At 39.3% G+C, this 24197-nt stretch overlaps 1 protein-coding gene across 1 annotated transcript in view; it reads right to left on the bottom strand.

Annotated features, from left to right (window-relative positions):
- The window catches only part of LOC133000234 (testis-expressed protein 264 homolog), a 29643-nt gene extending 7381 nt beyond the window's left edge, over window positions 1–22262 (bottom strand). Inside the window, exons 1-3 of the mRNA XM_061070110.1 lie at window positions 21866–22262; window positions 16780–17001; window positions 211–376 (exon numbers count right to left, since the gene is read on the bottom strand). Of these exons, the coding sequence (XP_060926093.1) occupies window positions 211–376; window positions 16780–17001; window positions 21866–22120 (643 nt within the window). The 5' untranslated portion in view covers window positions 22121–22262. The remainder of the gene's footprint in view (window positions 1–210; window positions 377–16779; window positions 17002–21865) is intronic.
- Between the last annotated feature and the right edge of the window lie 1935 nt (window positions 22263–24197).

Genomic DNA, 24197 nt, shown 5'->3' with positions numbered 1-24197 from the left:
TGACTGGTTCTGGATCAGAAAAGGGACTGAAAAATCTTCATAAATGAAATGTAATTTTTAGTTAAGGATGATGGTGAATATGAGAAATTACATCACATAGATTTTTCAGGATTAACACAAGCTATTCCTGTGGTCATGAGCAGCTTAACAGGGTTTTGATTTGCAACAAAAATGTATGTGCTTATGCAGTGCAGCATGGAGTTCATATACCTGAGACGTCTGTATCACTGTGAGATTCCTCTTGTTCTGAGAGTCTCCTTTCTACCGGGCGGGCTTCAGGGACGTAGAAATCTCCCTGCCGGGCTAAGGGGGCCATGAACTGGATCTGATCCCCCCTGTAGATCTCAAGGAACGGATGTGCACACAGCCTCCTCTCCTGTAAGAGCAAGTAGGTGACAGTGAAAAGTTGGTTTACGTACAACAAACATTACATGATTGTACATATTTTCTTCAGAGCAAATCAACTGTACAATTCAGTCATATTAAGAGATATAAAAAAAACATAGAGCGGTTCATCGACTAACCAGAAGGTCAGTGGTTTGATCCCAGTCTCACTTCCGCATGCATAAGTGACTTTGAGCAAGATACTGAATCCCAATGAGGATGATGTCCTGGCAATGTATGAGTGATGTATGATAGAGAAAATGCTGCACACAGGAGCACTGCACATGAGTGTGATTAGCAAAACTGTAGGGTTCATCAAGACTCAAGTACCATATGAATACAGACCATTTTCTGTTTTAACTCCAAACTGCTCTGGACATTATGAGGGATGCAAAGTGGAGGAAAACAAATATCTCAGGTTGACAAAGTGGTGCCGTTAATGTAGAATGTGACGATTTCAACTTGGAAAGACACAGATTCAAGAGCTTTTGGTGATGGGGCTGATGCAGAAGTCGAAATGCTAAAAAAAACATGTGATTTTCGCAGCAGAATGAATGCCTCCTGCATGCTCCACTCAGGCACCAGCCCTCAGCTGAATGTTTCAGATTATCTCGTACTGTGTTCTTCGTATATGTGAAAGGAAAACTTTCTGTAATGAAAATGGCTTGACTCACATCTCTACCAAAGATAAAACCCTTCAACACTTATTAAAACACACAAGTTAACATACATGTACATGTATGGACAGAGGAAGCTCCATAACAGTATACAAGTTCAGACTTGCCGCCAATACAACACATGATCCTGAGTGAGAATGATACAACTCCATACGTTGGAACCTGAATGCTCCACGCCTGAACTCAAATTAATCATTTCCCCCTCTCTTCACACCTCCATGCTCAGCTCATTTCAGATCTCTGTAATCTGTCTTTATGAATGCGCAGCCTCCACACTTCACCCTGCTCCAACTGCTGCTCCCCTCGCTCCTCTAGAGAAAGCTGGAAGTCTCATGTGACAGAGGCCACTTCACTTCTCCGGGCTCATTAACCTTTCATACACATACTTTGTTATTCCACTCATGCAATGCCACTGTCTGTTACTTTCCCCCTTTTGGCATATACTAAATGTCGTGCAACAGTAGAAACACATTGCAGCTGCAGTGCAGTGTATCCATGGATTCAATTATGCATAATAAATTTGTTTTAATTTGCTCAACTTGATGCCCATTGATGTCCATTTTTCTCACAAGTTATTCTCATGTTGGGGGTTTCCGTGTACTGAGTCGAACTTCGAATGAACAGGTGAACAGCTCTTTTTGCAGATCAATTATTGCAGGTCACTTTAATAGTTTCAGAAAGAAAGCTGCAACATGTGTTACTACAGATCAAGCAACCAGCCCACTCCAAACTGGCAGCTTTAGAACAGGAAATGCACTAGTTGCTTTAATCAAAAATGTTTTTGACAGGCATAATACATTAAATTGAGGATGAAATCATGTTGTTATGAAGATTTCTGCATTCTCACCACACACTTTTTCCTCTACCTCCGCACCCTTGAACGATAATAGACTTTATTTAATTCATGACATCTCTCAAAGAGTTTAAACTGTTCGGATTATTAGAGTTTCTTGACAGATACTGGGAGAGCGGAGTCCCCGTGGTCCTTGCTGACAATTCGGTTTCAAGCTAAGTGGAAACTGGAAGTTTCTATTTAGTGGAACAACAGCTATGCCGTAAAGGAAGAATATGATTATCAGGCAGTCTGAACACATACACACAGACACACATATGGCACTCTTTTTAGGAGACAGCTGACTTCTTATAAAAAACTATGTCCTATCATCTCTCTCACCGTCTGTCTCTCAGCCCAATTATGACAGCAACGCTCGTCTAGCTGCTGTCTGCAGGAAAGTTTCAGTGATTTCTGCAACATCAATTATCAGAGAATGTCCTCCTCCAGAAACATCTGCGTATCCTCTTCGCCTTGGCTCATCAGCTGAAGCCAGACATGGACTACATATTGCATATTGATGTGCACACATACGGGCACCCACTCGTTTAACTTGGCATTTCAGCCCCCATCAATAAATGATCAAAATGCAAAGATGATGGTTAGCAGAGTCGTGCTGTCAGTACAATAGCTACACAGAGGCGTTCAGTGTTAATATTCCACTGATGGATTCTGATTTGTCAGAGCTATATTTGCTCTAATTTACAGAGGGCTGTGGAAGGGGAAGACACTTTATTTGGCTACTTGGTGTTGTAAGTTGCACAAGAAAGTGTTGGAGAGGGACTCACGAATACAGCACTGGAGAAGATGTACTAAATAGGAGCAGGCTCAACAGACTAATGGCATACTTAAAAGATCTAAGCATAAAAGCCTTATTTGCCAAGGGAGTACAGTAATATGTTTTAAGAGCACTGCATTTACCCTTAGAAGAAAATAATAGGAACACCAAACTAAAAAATGATTATAAAGGACCTGACACAGAGAACAGCTTCTTTCCTGGTTACACAACTATCATACTAATTCTAGACTGCAGAGGGACAGCGTACAGTTCAGTGAGAGACAAAGAAAGTGCACATCTGTCTGCTTCAAAACATCCTGTAAATGATTAAGTCATGTTGTTGAGTGAGGATTCAGAAGGCTGCAGAAGATTCAGCTGTTGAATGTAATGTTTTGTTAACTGTTTTCAGAAATGATGGGGTCCTGTTTTGGGTCTTGTGTCATCGAGACATTCTTATTGTGGGAAATGGAGACATTATGAGAAAACCCCTGCAAAATGGCCCCAGAGACCTCAGCAATTATGAAGGTGCGGAGCAAAAGAGTCAGGACCTTGAAGGTTCAACAAGACGATAGAAGACGCCTAAGGTTAAAAACATATTTTGGCTTTCTCTAAATGTAAATAAAACTGGGTGTAGGACCAAACAACTAATCAGGATGATTTTCCAGAAAATAAAGATGGAAATAACATTCTTACTTTCCTGACCATACTTTTTTGGAACACTTCATTGACAATCTGTTACCTTAAAGTTACTTTAAAATACAAAATAAAACTTAAAATACCAAAGTTTTTCATCTGCGCATCTGCTTTTATAATTATGTGATTTTTCATGTCCTCTTCTTCTCCATTGTTTTCTCTTTCGCCTACACACTAAACATTTACTGAAAATGGATCCTGGAATTAATTCCTCGCACAGAAACAGAAGGCATGAGCTCCATAAGCACATCAAAGTTTTAGAATGATAAATGAAAATCATTAATGAAAGGCGGAAGGGTGAGAGGTACTTTCTCAGACCATGGACAGACAAGTGGGTGAAAGTAGAAACAAATGTAATATAAAAAGCTTATTCATTCTGGATGGAAAAATATTCAACAAGAGGATCCACTCTCACTGTTGTATTGTGTTCATGAATTAAGACATAACCCAAAAAACTGCCGCAGCTGTTGAATACATCAACTATTACCAGACAATGATCCCAATATCTGACTTAAGCTGACAGGCAGATGAAATAATGTGTGCACAAAAACTACAGAAAACATAATAGAGGAGGAATTGGACTGTTTCATTGTCTTCAATGAAGCGACTAAATGATCCAGAAGCATCACAATAAATTGCAATACCAACCAAATGATGTGCACTTGTGCATAATGTGCATTTTTGTGTAAGATAAGCAGTGTTCTAGAGGTTAAACTATTACTTTACAAGCAGGGCACTAAGAGATCACATACCTCCACCAAAGCCCAACTGTCCCCTAAATACAATCAAGCTGAACCAAATTCTGCACATTAATAAATATCAGTCCCTTAACATTTCTGAATTATTCCTCTGGAAATCAGTGAAAATGTAAAAAAAAAAATCTAAAAATCTCACAGGGTTGAAGAAAGTGATCTAAACAATTCCTGTATGTGCCCCATAATCCAGACCCATACTACATCATTCCACCAAGTTTCTACAAACAAACAAACAGACGTGGGTGAAAACATAACCTCTTTAGCAAAGATGATAGGTAAATGGACAGACACATTTTATCGGAATGATTTATGATCGATCATTTAAATGGTTTTCCAAGCAGAAAAATAAAAGAAATCTACAAATGTAGTGCCAGCTCCTCCATCACAAGGATTTGTTTGACATTTAATCTGAGAATACCAACAATCTGGAGAGGTAAGGTTAAACTTCAGGAAACTGTGATTTGGTTACCTGTGTTAAATATGTTCAGGCTATATACTGAACCAAATTATAAAATGATAACTCAAGAAAATTTGCATTATAATTACTTACTAGAAAAACAATCACTGGCTTCAGTCCTTTTGTGCATTATCTGGTTATGAGTGATAATGGTGAGTTGACATTGTTAATCATTAGTGTCTTGAGATTACACCATTGCTTACAAGCTGAAAAACACCAGACCTGCTGCAGAGAATAACAAGTTGCCAATTTAATAGGTTCTAAACTGTAAAGACCTTGATTTTAATGATTTTGTCAAAATGTATTGTGAGACTTGAGGACATCATTAGTATCTCAACACCCACACAAGGAGCCTATAATTACCTCTGACTCCATTCACTGGTCAATAAGCTACAACAAGCCTCAAGCCAAGATATACAGTGCGGCCACTATTGCTGTGTGTTATAAACAGAAGTTGTGGGACAGAGGGCAGGCCAATAATTAGACTAGCAGTGGAATCGCTGAGACAAATTGTGCTCGGTGGGCTTTTGTAACTGGGCAGGGGATGCGGATAGTGTACTTATTGATTTTTCTTTGATTTCCTCCATAGTCTTCCCCTATGGTTTCAGGGCCTCAGGGACCCAGGAGAGCACTTAAGGCAGTCCAGAGTTACAGGGTCAGAGCAAGGTCGTTGTTTTTTCTCATTCTCCCCAGCACAGAGATGACAATATTTTTAGGGCAGAAGGATGTGTGTTATTGTGCTCTTCTAGCATGAAAACATTATTACATTTAATGAACAGACATTCAAAAAGGCCACCAGCTCATGACCTCACCTTCCTTATATTCAATTGTTTGAAAATGTAAGGAAAAATATAGGCATTAGGGGCAGAGCTGGAGGTGTCCATCTTCGCTTAATAATGCTTTGTTTTAAGCCGAGCCAATCGTGACTTGAAAGGAAGAGTAAAGTCGTGAATCACAATAGAAGGCTAAACCATCATCATCCTCACCTGGACAATCATTGTCTTTCACAGGCTTCACATGTACGTATCAGCCCGTGCCAAAGCCGCTTCACGGGGGGGGAAACATTCAAAAGGTGCCGCACGAGCTACGTTAATCGCTATTGTGAGTTTAATTATTGAGCTAATTCACATGTCACAGTTAAAACGTGTAATTACGGTGCTTTTTTTCTAGTGAAAGATTGTGAAAGGCAATCTGCAACAACAAAAATTAGTGGAATCAGTTTCAGTTGAGGGGGCTGCCACAAGCACAAATACACGCAGATGCGTGAACATGGCCTTTTAATCACCGCTCACACACTCTTTCACGCTGGCTGTGTGTTTGCAGCCGCTCTGCAGCGCGTCGTAAGGGAACGGGTGAAGGAGAGATAAAGAACAAGGATGTAGTAGTGTCCACTCTTTCGTCGTTCCTAGTCTGGAGAACATCTGCACGGGTTTCTTGTAAAAAAAATATATCACAGGTGTCCTTGACTGTTAGAGGTATTTTTGTTTTAGCTGTACAACGGAAGATAAATAAATAAATAGACAAAAAAAGAGGTCCATAATGGTTTTCGAGAGCTATGTTTTTTTATTCTTATCGAATTAATCAAGTTAAATAATAAAAAGAACATCTGACTAAATTGTGTAAAGGCCATAGTAATTTAAGAGATTGACGACTAATCTCAGCCTGTTAATTGGGGTTTTGATTGAATGGACTTGAGTTAAAGGGTGTGTGCAATAATTAAACTATTAGAGTGAATGTCAACATCTGAAGGAGAAATACGGGAATAATGAAGAACAACTCATTTAGCATCACTACATATAAGACTCATGCGTAATATGCTTAACACATTGGAGTGCAAGGTCAGTAAATGCCCTGTTGGAATGATCATTATAAACTAAAAGCCACATCATTGTGTAATAACTAAATATCTGGAAACAAATTAAGATCCGACATACACATTTCCACATGAAACAAGGCGACTTTGGGGAATAAGATGAGAATAAGAATGGTTAGTTTATAGTTTTCCTGCGGCAACGGAAGCAAATTAAGCCTTGAAAGTTGATGCAGACAATTCCCAGGTGTCCAAACTGTAGTTTATTACTTACAAACGCGTCTTAAGTACAAAGCTTGTGTTGGATCAAACTATGGTACTGCACTCTGATGCATATCTGGACAAGATTCTACTGAGGGAAGTTTGGAAGTATTGTGTTGGTAATTGGAGGGAACTAAGGACGACAAACCACTTGGTCATGGCTTCGTCCTCCAGGACAACAATCATCCAAAACAAACCAGAACGATGTCACAAGTACTAAGTAAGAAAAAGACAGTGGCTTAAAATGATGGAACGGACAGCACAGGACCTGAGGAGCTGGTTTAAGAGGAACTGGAGAGAAGGGTGACAAGTAAAGCAACTAAGTGCGACACATTTGTGGGAGCTTCTGTAATAGTGTTCATGACGATACACTGAGTGGACTGAGGTAAATTATATGTAAATATGCAATATGTAAATTAGAAAAACAATATAAAAAAGGTATGAAGAATTTGACCTATAATGTACATAGTTGTGTACAACCGGTCATGTTTGAAGTGAAATGAGGTAAATGAGATGAAATGAGATACCGAGAGAACTCCACACAGAAAAACCCAGACTGAGATTAAAACAAAAGCACTTGTGAGGCGACGGTGCTAACCACTACATCACTGTGCCACCAATTGGTGTTCACCATTTTTGCCAAAAAACATTTCACTACATTAACCCCTGTCCACATGCTAGCTATGACCTTATAGTAGGAGATATGATATTAGTTCACTCATAAAGATCATAATTACGTGTTGACATGAATTGAAGATTAAATATTTTGTATAATAGAGCAGAAAATGTCTCACCGACACTGCTGCAAGTTAGTATCGTTTGACCAGCGTTGAGGCGATTTAACTTGTGATAGATGTCAGCTTTTTTACTCACAGTAATTTAATATGTCAGTCATAAATTGCAAGAAGTGTTACAAAGTGCACACTTTCCTGTTATCCGTTTTAGACGAGAGATAATTAGGTAAAAAAAAAATTATATTTTGCTGCAATTTGTCTCTCGAGCAGAAATTCAAAAGAATAGTACATTTTTCTCCAGTGAGGAGCTGGAAGCGTTGGTGGAGGGAAGGTCTAGAGGCACTCTGGGACGGCATAACAAATAAAATGAATACATTTGGACACAAGAGGAGTGGAGAGAGAGAGAGAATAACCTCAGTAAAGCCTGACATGAATAAAACCTGTGAACGAGGAACCAGGGGAACCATTTGAATTTTCATGAATCTCCCCTTGATCTGGGGGTTCAATCTCACAACAAAATTCACATTGGTCCTAAATCCAAACAGGGCGATCCTGGTAAGCCTGTTCTCCTCAGCACAAAAGGCCAAATAAGGCTGTTATTATATTGCTGCTTTTTCAATTAGCGCTGCAAACATCAGTTATCTTCATTATCAATTCATGATGTTTATGAATAACTGAATAACACACACACATAAGACTAAGCCATGGTAGCGTTTGTGAACTTTATAATATATATTTTTTATGTGCACCAGCTTAGTTTTGCACTTAGAGTTTGATTGGTGCAGATATTTTCTCATTAAAAGTTGTTCCCCCATCCCGCATCAATAAGTGTCCATGAGCATGAACCCCAAATAAGGCCGACTGCAGTGCGATTGACACAGTGCTGCACTGATGCACTTTGCTAACGATTGGATGAATATAAAATCGTACTGTAAAGCCCTTCGAGTGGTCATCATGACTAGAAAGTCGTTCTATAAATACCATTTAAAGTGGCCAATTTCGCCGATGGTGGTGGCAACACCTCAGCTGTCACACTAACCAGGCTGCATGTACAGCACAGCAGCAACACAAGGAGAAATGAAGAGCTGACTATCAGAGGAAATGCATGCTGAAGCTGATCCCTTACCTAAATGTGATAATGATAGTAAAAGTTACCTCACAGGTACCTAAGTTGAGATAATATCAAACCTAGTGTAATAATGAATGAATTTACCCTTTAATTTTAATGATATTAAATATCATTAAAATTAAGGTGTATATTAAATAAATAAATTACTCCTGGTTTGGTCTCAGGTGATTTTGCTCTATAAATACTGAGTTTGTGGTACATTTACATGTAACGTGAGTAAGTGAAGCCTGTGGGAATAAATTAAAACTATTGACCTTCTGCAGAATTTGACTGTGTCTAAAAAAGTAAAGTTCACGGTGCCTCCAGATCCAATTGGATATTGTACCAACTGCAAAGAGAAGAAGAAATTATATGAAAATATTATCTTGATAATTAGATTAGAACTAGATATTATTATTGGTAAACTGTGGAATTAATCCATTCTGCAGCATTCTATCGCAGGATGTCATTTAGAGTAAATTGTTGTTCTCAAAAGTGTCTATTTGGCCACAATCATCTTGTCAAAGACACATTTGTTGAAGGAAAAATAACAGTTTATTGTTCTATGTGTCTAATGTTCTTCCTCTAAACATTACAATGAAGAGTGCCCTATGATATTAAGATTTATATTATATTTATAAGTTTTCTTAAGACAAGTAGACAGTAAGTAAGATGACGATTAAATGCATAATCATTAGTCCTCTATGGACACACTCTCAGAATTAAATTCAAGGCATGTTTTATTTCAATGAGGTCTCTAAGCGTGTGATTTCAGAAATGAATGATAGATTCGGAATATACGTTTACTAAATATTACTATAACAATTAAATGGATTGGTGTTTTACGGACTGCACTCCAAAGAAGAATAAACATGTTTTTCCGTCGGTATACCTGCCTAGTTACACATTTTCAAATACCTATAGAAGGACAGGCAAGAAATGACTTTTCAGTCTTGTTGTAATTTCAGGGTCATTTTAACTGAAGCATGTTTGACTAAACACTCCTGTTTATATGGTTCAGAGAATATAAAGCAGTTATATAATCTATCTTGAATAACCTTGACCACCCTCTCCACCACAGACTGGACAGACAAGGGAGCACCTTCTCCAAAAGGCTCAAACTACTTTTCTATCACAAGGACAGTTACAGCTTATCTCGCCTGCTACAAGCTATGAGAACACTTCACCTCTGCCTGATGGGAACAACGTGGACCCTCTGATGTCGAACTCTTTTGAACAAAAACCTGAACCTACACACCTTCCTGTTACTGTATTTCTAATTGCACACTTGCACTCTCTGTAGATACATTCATTTTGAAGAGTTGATTATATTATGCACATTCTTATATTTGGCATAGTTTGAGTTGAGTATGTTCTTATAGTTTTATATTACCACAGGGATTTCTCAGTTTGAGATCAATACAGTACTATCAGTTATTACTCTACTATCAATATGCAGCAGTATTCCCTTACATAGTACTTGCACCAGAGGAACTTGAAACATGTTGCAAGATAAATACTATGTTGTTATAATGATGAAAGTTTTTGTACCCTGAGAAATCTTCTTCTATAACAATAAAACTTTGACCTTTTTGTCTTTTTCTGAAGTGGCAGCAATTCTCTTCAACAGGGAAACTTTGCAACAGTGAAACTGGTTTTCACAGAATGTGTGGTTGAGGCGGCAGTGACATTTGACTGTTTCCTGCAGCGAGTGTGTTAATTACAGTAATCTGTAAGATTATGGAGGATAACTCTCCCTCACTTCTCCACCAGTGCCCTTCGCCCTCACTCCTCCTACTTCCCTTGACTAATCGTATCTGATGAACACCTCATATTAATACTGCATTTCTTCTCCTTTTCTGTTTGGCTTCGTCAAATGTTATCAGGAATGACAAAACATCCGTAACAATATGCGTTTCCTCAACAGATAAGTATTTTTTGGCCATTTCTCAGAATCCTCTTCCTTCACACAGAGGAGGGGGATGATGGAACATCGTATCTTCACAGCCTTTTCATGGTCTACATTTCATTTGAAAGCCCTCAGGGGGAAAAGTGCTTTAAAGTGGCCAAAGGCATAATTAGTGACAGCAGTTGCTGCCAGTGCGAACAATTCAGGTGTCACTCAAACAACAACAGTCTTTACACAGACTTATTCAACCCTGACAAATGAACAAGGACTGTTTAAAAGTCACTCAGCTGAATAAATGCAGTTAAGTCCTAAGCCTCTTCTTTATCTTTCTCATTTTCTTAAGTTGGCTCGCTGAAGTCTCAAACCTCTGCACCTTGGTTTGGTGCCCCCGGCCTGTCGTCGGACTCATACTTGACTGGTTCACAATTGCCTCTGGGATTGCTTTTCAGAAAATCCCTCAATAGGACGCAAAAACAAATTCATTTAATTTGCATGTCTATCTCGGCAAAAGAGACAACCACATTGTTGGAACGCTTTAGCCGACATGAGAGAACAAGTGTGTTTTCTCTTCTATTATACTGCAGAACATACATCGCAGCTGTACGACCAGAGCAGGAGTTCAAAAGTGCTTGTATAGATGCAATATGTACAACTAATAGAGGAACAAGTTAGACAATTTAGCACAGACTGTTGGTCTTTGCTTGATAAATCAGCCAATCACAAATGTGTCAGCGGCAAGTTCCACAATCCAGGGAAAGATCCTTTTTGTTTTGCTGATTGCAACCAGTTTTCTATATATTTGTAAAAAAAAATCCGAAACATTTAATTTGTTCCTTTTCCTGAGGGCTCCAGCTCAACTGCTGCCAGCAGCTAATAAGACAGCACAATATTTGCTGCCAGTGTTTCATTTTGAAGGAGTTAAGTTAAGTCTCTGTAGCTCCCCAACATCTTGTTATTTATGAATTTTCTTCCGCTGTTTTACCTGGCATAGTTTCTCTATATACAAACACTGCAATGAAGGACAAACCATGAAATTCGACAATATACAATGACAGTCTAATAATATTCAAAGCAGACACGACAGCACACATATTTTGAGTGTTTGCTCGATCTTCACATCTGGAGTGATTGATAAGATCGCCACTGGCACCAAACTATTTGTCCCATATCTAAAAATATCTACCTTTCCTCAAATTGCAATCACACCCCACTGCCTGATATTGATTCAGAGCGACAGTGCAACCAAGAGTAAAGTTTAAATCAGATCAATCATATGTAGATGTGACATTAACAGTAGATTCCCGCCAGCTGCCGGATGAAAGTCATGTTTGAACGTTTGACTCCACAGAGCTTTCCGAGGGATGAAATCGCTCGTAGGCTTGTGATGCAACATTGGTGGTAAAAGAGATCTAATGGTTTTGTGCCTTAATATGATAAACTGGTTAAGATTTAAAACACAGAAGAGAATGGTTTGACTACAATGGGAAGAAATAACACCTGTTTATAAAGTCTTAAGCTGAGCAGCCCTTTATAAACGTCCAAGCTTATTCTTATTGTTGCATAAAGAGTAATAATTCATTTTCAACTTTCTTTAAACTAAATTTCTCATTCTGGTCACATCATTTTACTTCACACCGTTTCTGTGTTGCAAGACACCAGGAAGGATTGGAAATGATAAAGGAGGACAACAGATGTGATGCTGTGAATGTAAATAGTTCCCACAACATAGAAAGATAGACTGAGGGGATAAAGAGGGAAATGTGTCTCATCTTGTTGGAGAATAAACCTTGAGCAATAATTCAGAACCAGGCAAGTTAACCAGCTAGTTTGTACCTTATCAGTAACTATAGCTCTTACGTTTTGGAGATGAATCTCATTCATTTTTAAGAAACTCACAACCAAGCAATGTTTAAAATGGATAGATTCTACTTCAAAGTGTGGTGTCTTTAAAATGTATTGGAAACGTCATTAAATATTCTGTACCATATATCTATATAGCAACAAAGTGATTTTTATACAATGCGAGAAAACTGGGCTTATGAGTTGAAATAGATATTTCATCATCATCATCATCATCATCAGTAAGAAACAGAGTTCATCAGGAGCATGTTATAATATGTAATAAACCCAGTGATTAATCCCAATAACTCTGTTTATAATTAAGCATGGGTATGAAGGCTTGCATTCTAAATTAGGCCACTGTGCAAGTGCAGTCTATTGGAGAGTTTGGGCTTTTGTGGGCTCAAATAAACAACAATGTGGTCAGTGAGACAAGTATATGCGTGTAACAGACATGGCTTTGTTTAAAGTCAAAAAAGAAAACATAAACCATATATGCTTTGAGAAGTCCTGTCAGACAGAAGCTCAGAAATCCAAAAGCTATTCAAATCTGACAGTTTGAAAATAAATCCTCCCAACCACATGGTCTGATCCGTGCACCTCATTAGTGTCATTGGCTTCACCTGAAACAGACAAAGTGAATGCTCCACTTCTGGTAGTTTGACTGCAACTCAAAGTTCTGTACGAGAAGTAACTTAAGAGGTTTTTATTTAGTGCCAATGGCAACATGTTTGAATGCAATGATAAAAATATTATTTCATAGAATTACAATTGGGCTTCCCTTCAAAATCTTCCATCATCGTCCTTGATGATTCTGTCCAGATTATGAACCCCACAACCTTTTCTGACCTTTCTGATTGTACATCACAGTTTGCATGTGTTCAACAGGCCCTGCAGACTAACATCTGTGCACTGCGCTGCATCACTCCCGGAAGAGGCTGCACCTTTTCTTCCAAAATATTAAGGCTTGATTTTCGTGCTGAGGACGACTTCATGATCTCTTTACCATGAGAAATAAAGAGAAAATGCCATTTCTAATGAACAAGGGTAAATTTGCTTTATATTCAGCCCAGAAGCTCTGCGCTGGCAAGAAATTTGAGTGCCCTCCAGCAAACAAATGTTCCATCGTCTGCCTTTCACAAACCTTTAGATCTCGGTGAATGTCAGCAATATTATCCTCCCGATGCAGTCTGAAGGCCTGGCCCCCTTGCTCGAATCAAGTCTCAAGACACCAGGGTATCCGTGATGTAGCCCACTAGTAAAAAGCCGAGGCACAGAAGACCGATCAATGGTCTGAGTAGGCAAATATCAGGCCTAGCCATGGGGCAGTGACTCAAAGTGTGTGACAGACAGAAATCATTGTGCCATGACAAGCCAGGCATGCTAAATACTGATGAGCTCCTTTGAAAAGGTCTCACCACTTGGGATATTTGAAGTGCCATCAACAGAATGCATTATTCACAAAAAGAAAGCCATTTAGAGCTGGCTGTTCAGTTAGGCTGCGTCTGTAAAATGTGAGCTCTATTCAGATTAAATATTGTTGTTGAACTATATACAGTGCACTAATGAAGTATTTACGATAAAATCCAAAGCTGTGGTGTTCCATTATTTGTTAATAGAGTTTCAGAGTATTTGCCTTTTCACACAGATCTCAAATGCAATTTAAATTCTTAACAGTCCTCTAGTATGGTTCAGCCTCTTTAAGCTCTTCATTTAAACTGGCAATTGATCTACTTTGATCTCAAACCCTTCAGGTCACTTCAGCGATCCCAGAAACACTTACACACACTTTAGGTCCTGCAAACACACCGTTTCCTACTTACATTTCAATTTCACTGGTAATTGACCTGCTAAGCTCACATTTCAACTCATTTAACCAACACATCAACTACTTTTACTGACACCTCAACTTTTACTGACGCCTTAAACTGAGACTTCAACTCCTTAAACTGTGACTTCAAATCCTTTCACTAGCACTTCAACTTCTTTAACTTGAACCAACTCCTTAAATTGACACCTCAACTTCTTTCACTGACACTTCAACTCCTATAATATAAATACAAATGTATAAGTCAGCATGACATGACTATTTTTTAAATGCTGTAAAAAGGGGAAAAAAATTGTTTTAAATCATTTTAACTTTATTAATTTGCTCGACATTGAAAATATATTTTTGTCACCACTCTTTCAAATTTCCTGTATAACATGTTTTCAGTAATATTTTTAGGATTCAGTTTTCTGCCATCACAGGTACCTTTTCAGAGAAAACCAGATAAAGGTGCATTGTGGGTGAATACTGTGAAGCAGCAGAATCAATCTACATGCAGGAACAAGGTACTGGATATAACAAAAAGAAAAAACTGAATGACTTGACTTGGTTGTTGTACATTGTGGTTTAACACCACAGTGGGACACCAAAATCCCCATTAAACAGATATTGGAGAACGCAGCTGTATATTTTAATGTATAATGCAATACCACTGGACCTTTCTCTCTTTTCTCTTGTGAGTCAGAGGAGAAACAGCTGCAAACCGCACATGCACTGTGAAGCTGTCCAACCTGTGCGTGATGTTATTTGACCCCTAAACACGTCGCTTGTGGATTTCATGACTGGGGCTGGATCGTGTTGTCTAGGGGCAGAAACCACAGATCACAACTCCCAAATTATTTTTCACCAAGGTCAATCTTGTTTTAATGGAAACCAGGTTTTGAGGCAAACGGAGAGCAGATAGACAATTTGTATTATTTGTATTCTGCCTTTTATGTCAGCCTTGCTACAGGATGTGAACATAAGCAGTTCTTCTCAGTATCAATACAGCTGGGAGTGAATAATGGACGAGGAAATAAAATCCACCCACATGAGACCCGCAAGGCTGCTGAATAGTATCAAACTGCATTGAGAGGTGTTTCGAATATGTTGCCCACCAAACTATGAGGGTGTATCTGACTGTAAGTATTAGAGATTTCAACTTCAAAAAATAACCAAAAAGTTGAAAAAAAAAAAGGATTTGAAAGGATTTATTTAAGGGCTAATAGACCATGTACCTGTGTAGCAATGTAAACCTACTAAAGCTACTAGCTACGACCTCATCTATGACATCTAACTATAACCAGACAATCCAGTAAATCATATGTTGCAGGTGCACATACACAAAGGATGGAAGGAGACTTATGGCCGGTTTTTGTGTGCTGACCTTTCAGACAGGGTAAGTGCCTCTGGAGCGCAGCCACGTTTAAACAGCATCCAAGCAGATGGTGGAGGCAGCCAGACAGGACACACAAACACATTCCTCCGGCAGAGGCAGAGCGATTTGAGATAACCTGTGGTGTTGCCACCTGTTTTAGCACACTGCATAATTAAACCATATCTGCTCAAACTCTCTGCTCATCACAATGACTCACTTTCCCAGCATCCCTCAGGCAGCGCTCAGTGAGATTGTTCATCATAAAGTGCTAAAAGCAGCTCAAGATGTTTTCCTTGTCAGTTCTCTACTTTGTCTTCGACTTCACTGCACGTCTCCATCTCCTCCCAAGCCGAGAATCTTCTCCTGCTGCAACGTACCTCACACACACACACACACCTACTAAACCCTCCAGGGGGCGCCGCCAAGAAGGCGTGAAGAAAAGATTTGACGCGCTTAGCTTTTCACAAATTACATTTTCACTTTGCGAAGCCTGAAAATGCACAGTATGACTCAGGCGTGCATTTGATGATCATGATGTTAGATATTGATCATATACCTCAGACTCAGCGGTGATTCATCCCATCACACACACACGTTCGCACATTTCACATTTCCTTAGCCTTTATCCTATCAACAGAATAAGCACACAGGCAGGCGGTGACTCATTATCATCCCACCTTTTCCCATTCCCAAAAAGAAATTTCATTAGTTTGAAAATCTGACAATTCGGTAAATGGCCAGCACCTGAGTCAATATAGAAACACTGAGAGTCTCTGATTGTGTGCTGCCTTAGCGTAAAGCTTTGTGGGAACACTGGGGCCCATGGGATGTTTACCGAATGTGATGGTCTTAAAGATTTTGGCTGTGTGAAGGTAATGCATGTTTTACTATGATGAAGAGAAGTTTATACAGGTTTTCCTTTCCTTTACAAAAGGATTTAGTAACTTTTCACATACACATCTATGGAAAACATCTGTTCAGGCATGGTTATAGTTCTGTGTAGAGTGTATCACTAAACCATGGGCACATCTATTGAGTTAGTGTATGTATTCTATATAAGTATATTATAGTCATTTGAACCCAACTGCTTATTATATTGTTACTTTATTTTAGAATTATTAGGTTATAAGTATTTTGGTATCATACTTTCCTGAATGCAAAATGTGCCCTTTTTACAGGTTGAATCAAAAACTATGTCATAAATAATTACTTTCGCAAAGCCCTATCTCACAATATTGTTTTGCATAATACTACTAACAAACAAACAAATGCAGACGAAAACATAAACTCCTTGGGGGGAGGTAACGTCAAATGATTGAGTGAGTAGCTGCAGAAAAGAGTCCAAAAAACAAAATACCTTGATGTAGAGCCCGAGCCGTGGGTAGACTCTCCACACTCTCAGGAGAATAGAGAAAAACGTCCTGTGGGGTAACGAGGTAGTGACCACGTGTGTGACTTCAGGAAAAGAATAAACATTAAAGCCAGACGTCTCATAGCGCTTCAGAAGCTCCTCGTCGGCCTTGTTTTCTCCTTCACTCAGAATACTGCCGATAGCACAGCGGCACTGTGGTCCAGGCACCTACAGGAACAAGACGAGGGATCAAATGAAGAAAACACCAAACATCCTTAATACTATCAAGGAATAAAAAATATATGTTCGAAATCTATAAACACCACTTCATGTTTGCTTCTGTTCAATGTCGGACCTGGTTGTACGAAACCCCCACACTGTGCATCATCATCATAAATATAAGGGTGTCTAATATAAGGCAAGTTTATGGGAGTGCAAAGCACACATTAAGAAACCAGAAACCAGATTCTGCTTTGTTTGGCAGATTGAGTATCATTATGAATATACTGTCCTCTTATATCTCTGATTTTTTAGTAATCTGATCAGAATCATTGTTTTAATCTCTGATTCTATGGGACATTTTACAAGCTAAACCTTGTGACTGTTTTATAGATTCAGCTTCAAGGCATGGATCTAACAATTAATTGTTGAATTATTTTATTGACAGAAGATGAATCACTGATTTGACGATTGATTAATTGTTTAAGTCATTTTAAGTAACAAACAGATTAGAATAGTACTCAATAGAGCAAATAACTCGTACAAGAAAACAGTCCCTTAAATTCAATCAAGCTGCACCAAATTTATATTAGAATACTCCCTGAATATTAATTATTTTTCATCAAGATCCATGAATGATTCCCTGGGCAATCTCTGAAAGTGTCAGGAAACGCTTATTTTTTCTTATTTTGAGTACATTTGGGAAACTTTACACATTAGGGTATTTTTGACACTGTGGAGACTCACAGCGCAAAGTCTGAGCCAAGTGGATTTATTAATCATCACAAGGCTCCAAGTGTCTAAGGGAGTCCAGAACAAAGGAGCACCGACAGCAGAACAAACCTCTGCAAGATTTTTGGTTTGCCTCTCTGGACTCATCAAGACACAGGAGTACTGTCTTTTGATGTTTCTACACATCCCTAACAGCTCATCTGAAGCAACTTCAACTCAAGGAGTCGTTTTATTTGAGTCGCTGTAGCAGATCGACTGAACTGGCCTCGGCAAACTATCTTCAACAGCACGCACTTAATTACCTATCTGCCTGCAGGTACAGTAAAGTTCACACTTTAGATGTTTTACTGCGCCTTTGTGAAAGAGAGAGTGAGATTTTCTACTGTTTCATCATTCACCAAAAAGACTATTTCGACTGATAGATGCATTTTCTGACTGGTCCCTCCCCGAGCCGCAGTGCCCTCTGCTGTCATCATGCTGTGACCCAAACATGGGTCCCCGAAGACAACAGAATGCTAGTCACACTTCCACTTGTCATCCAGGTCTTTATTCAGACAATCCTTGTCTCAGGGACCACATACCCTGACCCTGAACGCTTACTTGGAATATAAAGTTTGTCGAAAATCCACATGATCCACCCACGTTACCTCCCTCCGCTGTTTGCTGGATGTGGAGGGGGAGCGAAGAAGAAAAAAGCTTCAGGGGTTGAGGTGAAGTGGGCGCACTGGGTCTGGAGAAAAATAAATAAAAAGATCCTGCATGGCTTTGAAACTGTGAAGCGACTAGGGGAGGTTTAGTGAGTGGGGCTCAGAAATTTGTGAACAGACAGAGCTGCTCCAGCCGTGTATCCATGGCAACCACCTCAGGACCAACTCAAGTCCTGGTTGAGGTCTTTTGTTTCTCCAGAGGAAGTGATTAAAGGAGGTAAAAGTGAGAAACCCGAGAACAGAGGATGTGGCCATTCTGACACTTCCCCTCTGTCAGCTGAACTTGTGAAAAATCTTTCTCATTGCGAACATCAATGGACAGTGTCTCACTATTTGGCCAGAAAAAAACAGCCCTGCTATCGGAGAGCACTCTGGGGCTCCTGACGCCGGGACTGAGCGGCATCTCGAGGCTCCAGCGCTAATGAGCTGAGATCATTACGCCAATTATTTTAACTTAGATCAGGACTTGGCTGTGACTGCGCAGGGGAACTAGGACCCTCTCCCAGACTAATTGCTGGCTTGGGAAAAAGAGGATGAACACAACAAAAGGGTTTTGAAGCAGAGCTGGGAAGATACCACTGCTGATCTCTGGTTACATTCCATCAAGTTGTTGTGCATGAGGCTACAGCAGGAGAAAGCTGCGCCACTTAAGTCAATACTGTTGAATGCCACTTCCGCAATTACACTGCACATGACAAGCACATTTCAGAGAACAACAGCATTGGAGTCATGGTGACAAATGGTAAAGCCACAGTATAGTTGACTCAATACTAAACAAAGTCTGGTTCTGATTCTTGTCAATTCCAAATATAATAATAATTATTAATCATGGCGAGGAAAGAAATGGATTATTATGCTGGTAAAATGGCAATGCAATTTTTAACTGATAATTTTGTTGTGAATAATCTGAACAATAATGGTCACTTCTTCAAATAGCTTTTTCTCAAAAACTAATCCAAAACAGAAAGATATTCAGTCAAGCTTATTTATGGACCAATCCTTATCATCACAACTGTTGCAAACTAGGTTCCTTTTACTTAATTGATTGAGTAGGCCATTCATTTTCAACTCTATCATGCTTATACTCATAATGCTATTATGTTTTATATTGTAGATAACATACTGTTAGATAAATATCAACCTGGAAAGCCCCCCCCCAAAAAAAGTTCAGACTTTGTAAAATCTCTCAATAGCCACATGAAGTTTCAGAGCCATGGGTTTTCTTACATGACCAAAGAATATTCTGTACAAAGGTTCCTTTTAGACTGAGTACAGTTCTGTCTGGAATAAATGTCATGATAATAACATCATTAAAATTCCAGAGGAAGTTTTGAACCCCAACTCTATGCTGCATTTGTTCTTTGTGCATCAAAGAGTTTCCATTCCATGTGGCTTCAGGTCATCAGCTTGTTGTGACAGACATGTAGTGTTCAACATTCACTATTAACTTGCAATGTAACAGACGCATGTTTCTAATGACCACATCTGCCCCTGTTTTCCACCCGAACCTCCAAACTTCTTAATGGCTTCAAGATGCTACTGTACTTGTTCCATCCCGTCGGTTCGGTATTGGGAAGAAAACACTTATAAAAGACTCGGGTTAAAATGTAAGAACCAGCACCACGTGAGTTTGGAGACCCCCGTAGAGAGAGCAGGGTTTGGTATCAGGAAAACAGATCCAGCAGATATTGTTTCCTGCTGCTTAAAGACACTGCAGAGGATTGGGAATGGATGAGTTCTCACAGGCAACAGATGGAGTGTGGGAAAACATCTCATGAAGAGATCCAGCTTAGTTAGCAGCGCTGGAGTGACAGTAGTGGAGACCTCAACAACTATCAAACCAGAGGAATAGGCTCAAAGCTTGCCAGTCACATCGATCTTTAAGAAAGTTCTGATGTGTGTATATGGAAGCTGCTGTGAAAACCCTTGATATAAAGTCAAGGCAGTCAACTTACAGTCAGAGGGTGAATCCCACATGGGGGAATTTGATTATTAATGATTTAAAAAATGCACTATAACTCAACACACAAGCAAATTACAATAAGCAGTTGATGGATCTGGCTGAGATTGTAGATATTGATTAGCTTGCAAGGATGTTATTGCAAAACCTTGTTAAACACATTCTCATGAAACTGTAAAATAAACTAAATCAGACTCACTAATTATCCTCATTTTATAGGTTTTAAAGAAATATATTTTAAGATTGGAATGTGATCGGTGTCATTATTGGTTAACCATGGTTTATTCCTATGATTTAATATTTGTATTTATTGATATTTGATTCTTTACTGATAATATATTGAAAAGTTATGAAAATTCTGCAGTCCCATAAACTAAAAAATCATACTCTGGTGTAGGAGCATGTCAGGACATTTAATAAAAAACCTCAACACAAACTTGGATAATATCGGGTGACATCTGAATCCAAAAAACACACCACACCCTGTCCAGATGTGCTGTGATAACATTCAGGGGAAAACACAAGCATCAGTCAGAGCCAAAGTTCTCTGAAACATGCCGAGGACAACCAGCAAAAAGATTGAGTGTCAATAACACATGTGGAACCGCTAAAATTACTATGAATGGGAAAAACAACCTTTTGTAAGGGGATGAATGAAAATATTTAAATCATCAGGCCCGGAACTAGATTGCTCAGATAGGGTGTCGTCGTCCCCCATCCCTAACTGATCATTAGATATTTGAGGTGGCCATTTTTTCACACAGTGGACTTGGTGTTGAGTTTTTCGAAGTTTTAAAGAATGGGTCACAATGGGAAATTCAACCAAGCTGTGGTATAAGAAGAAGAAGAATTGTTTTATTGTTATTTTAAAAACGTGCCACAAAAACTAGCGAATATGTTAAGTTCAACAGCCCAGTTGGCTTTTGTAAATGGACAAACTGTGAACACTGGGAGACTCTGGCTTGGTTGTTCTCAGTGAAGTGTTTAGTTTTTTTGACAGCACCTGAAGGCAGCACCAAAAACCCATTATTTCCCCCGTGGACCTGAGTGTGATCGGTCCTTCCTTTTTTATGATTAAATACCGGATCATTCAAATGAAGATCAATTTAAATCAGCTAACAGTTTTTAGAAACTCAGCCCTATGACCAACCAATTAGGAAATCAGGAAATTCTGATGAGGCCAGTAAAACAACCGTGATTGGCAGATCGTATAGAATAAAGCTGACCATTTGGAAGGGTGCCCACCCCTGCCCACTGAAATGGTTTGACCTGCTGAGAGGCGAGGAGTTCATCTAAAGTCGTTTTCAAAAGAATGGCATCAGCGCCATCTAGCGGCCAAATACTTTACATGATATATCTGATTTTTTTGAATACATTTTTTTTTAAGTTAAACAATTGAGTAAAGGTCCGATGTTAGATTAAATGCCCGCTACAATAAGCTACCAATTAAACCTGCTGTGTGCTGGGTATTTACCGTTTTAGGGTCATCATAAAAAACTCCAATGGATGAGAGCTCGGGTCCGATCCTGTGGGACTCGGTTAAAAGTGGCCCGCACGCACTGTACGGTCCCTGCGTGAACTTGTACGCGAACGTGATCTTCTTGATGGGCGCGGAGCCGGTGAGCACCGTGATGTCGGCCAGGAGGCCGGAGTACAGCACGCAGGCAGCCGCCGAGAGGACACCGAGCACCAGGCTGAGCAGCACACACACACCGAGCCAGTCCGCCATGATGGCAGCAGCTCGCACCGGTCATTCAACACCGTCCGGCATGTTTAACACAATGTGTGTTGTTGTTATCACAGGTAACACGTGTTGTGAGTGTTTTGTTTGTTTCACCGGACGATGAAGCGCCAAATCGCACATTGCACAAGGGGACTTCCTGGAATGTACCATGTAAGCCGACCGGAGGGGGGTTCTCTTTGTTTTTTGTTTTTTTTTTAGAAATACAATCCAGTCATACAATTTTTAAAAAGTCAAGTTTATTTATATAGCAGACTCAACTCACTGTGTTTGAATTAAAATAAATAAATAGGAAATATCATACGTAGCAAGATACATAAAAAAACCTAGATAAGATAAGGATAAATAAAATAGTTAAATGAAATACAATAAGAAAATAGAATATAAATGATTTAAAGTGTTGGAAAAAGACAAGCTAAGACCATATACAGTCTATGGTTAAGACATACTGTGCAAGAGGCCCTTGATCGGGTCCTCCAAGATGAGCTAGTGATTTGAAGGAGGATGTGTCAGGGCAGGAAGACAACATGGAAGAAAACAATGCTATCTGTTGGTCCTCACTTCCACTTCAAGTTGCAGGCAGGATGGCAGCTGTAAATGTCATTTGAGTGACTTGGTTTTAATGGTTATACTTGGGTATTCATGGTTATTTAATACATCTGGGTAATAAATAAGGGTTAAGCAGTTACTTTACTAGATGCAATCTGCCATAAATAAACGTTTGGTTCACATCCACATCAAACTGCACCCATGCCCCCCCTTCTTGTTCAGTCAATGATATCGTGTCCTGCTCTGCACTGATCCCGTCCTTTTAACTTTGAATCAAACTCATGATGGCGCCTCCCTCTGGAGAGTGTGTGACACAGAGCATCTGGTCCAGCAGCAGTTTCACCTGCACGTCTGTCTCCAAACACACTGGATGTCAGCTCCTTCTCTCCTGTGAGCATGAAGACATGATGAGCTGTCCGGTGCCAGATTTAAACTGAGGATTGTGGATCATCCATTGTTGGAGAGGGGGACACATTACATAAAGCATTATTTCACTGTGATGCGTTCAGCCTGATTGGATGTAGACAATAGAGAAACCAAATAAAACTACATTTAATAAAATGAGGAAGTTAATAAGGAAGTAACTTTTGGAGGGAAACTGCAAATGGAATGGGAGAAGAGTCAAGGCCTCATGGTCTCACCTGCAACAATATAAAAACAAGAATCCAAGTTTTGTTGAAACTGTTGAACGTTCCCATCAGCTCTCAACTGCCTGTTTAGAAGTTTTAATCTTTTAATGTAAGAAACCCAAACTGAGAGAGAATATTCTACTTATTTTACTGGCTGCACTCAGGAGTCCAGCTTCTTGGTCAAGTTTTAAGTGCTTGTTGTTTTAATATTTAAGCGGACTGAATTGTAGTTTTTATTCCCATAATACATAATTTCCAGTTCAATCCAAGAACTGCAAGTTCATATACTGGACAGATGTTAAATAAGGAGAATAAACAATATGTCTCCTTTTAAATATTTATATGGCACATTTAATGATTTTACAAGTGGGAGGGCTCAATTCCTCTGTGCGTGAGGCGCCTGCACAACCAGGTGAGCCAGCATGCCCACATTGTATGTTCTTAAATCAAAGACTGTAGGCTATGAAGTTAAAGGTTCATTGTGAAAGATTCAGGTGAAAGAGATCTAATGGCATACAATGAATGTAAAATAATCCTAGTGATGTTTTCACTAGTGTGTTTTATCTAAATTGTCCAAATTCTTGTTTTTTTACTCTAGAATACTCTTTATTTTCAAGTACTTTGTATTTACATAGGGAGCAGGCCCTCTCTTTGGAGGCTGCCATGTTTTTATACAGTAGCCCAGACTGGACAAACTAAATACCTTTTGAGTTTTTATGAGAATTGTAGGCCTTTACAGGATCTTTTTCATGTTTGGAAGGGAAAGGTGAGGTCAGGGGTATTCAGCTGCAACATGATGACACCACTAGATGTCACTCAGTTCTTCAAACTGAACCTTTAAAGAGCTCAGAGTTATGTAACACTTTAAAAAGACCAAGATCTAAAAG

Source organism: Limanda limanda, chromosome 4 (assembly GCF_963576545.1).
Source record: "Limanda limanda chromosome 4, fLimLim1.1, whole genome shotgun sequence".
NCBI classification, from domain to species: Eukaryota; Metazoa; Chordata; class Actinopteri; order Pleuronectiformes; family Pleuronectidae; genus Limanda; species Limanda limanda.
This window is presented reverse-complemented; position numbering and strand designations above follow the sequence as displayed.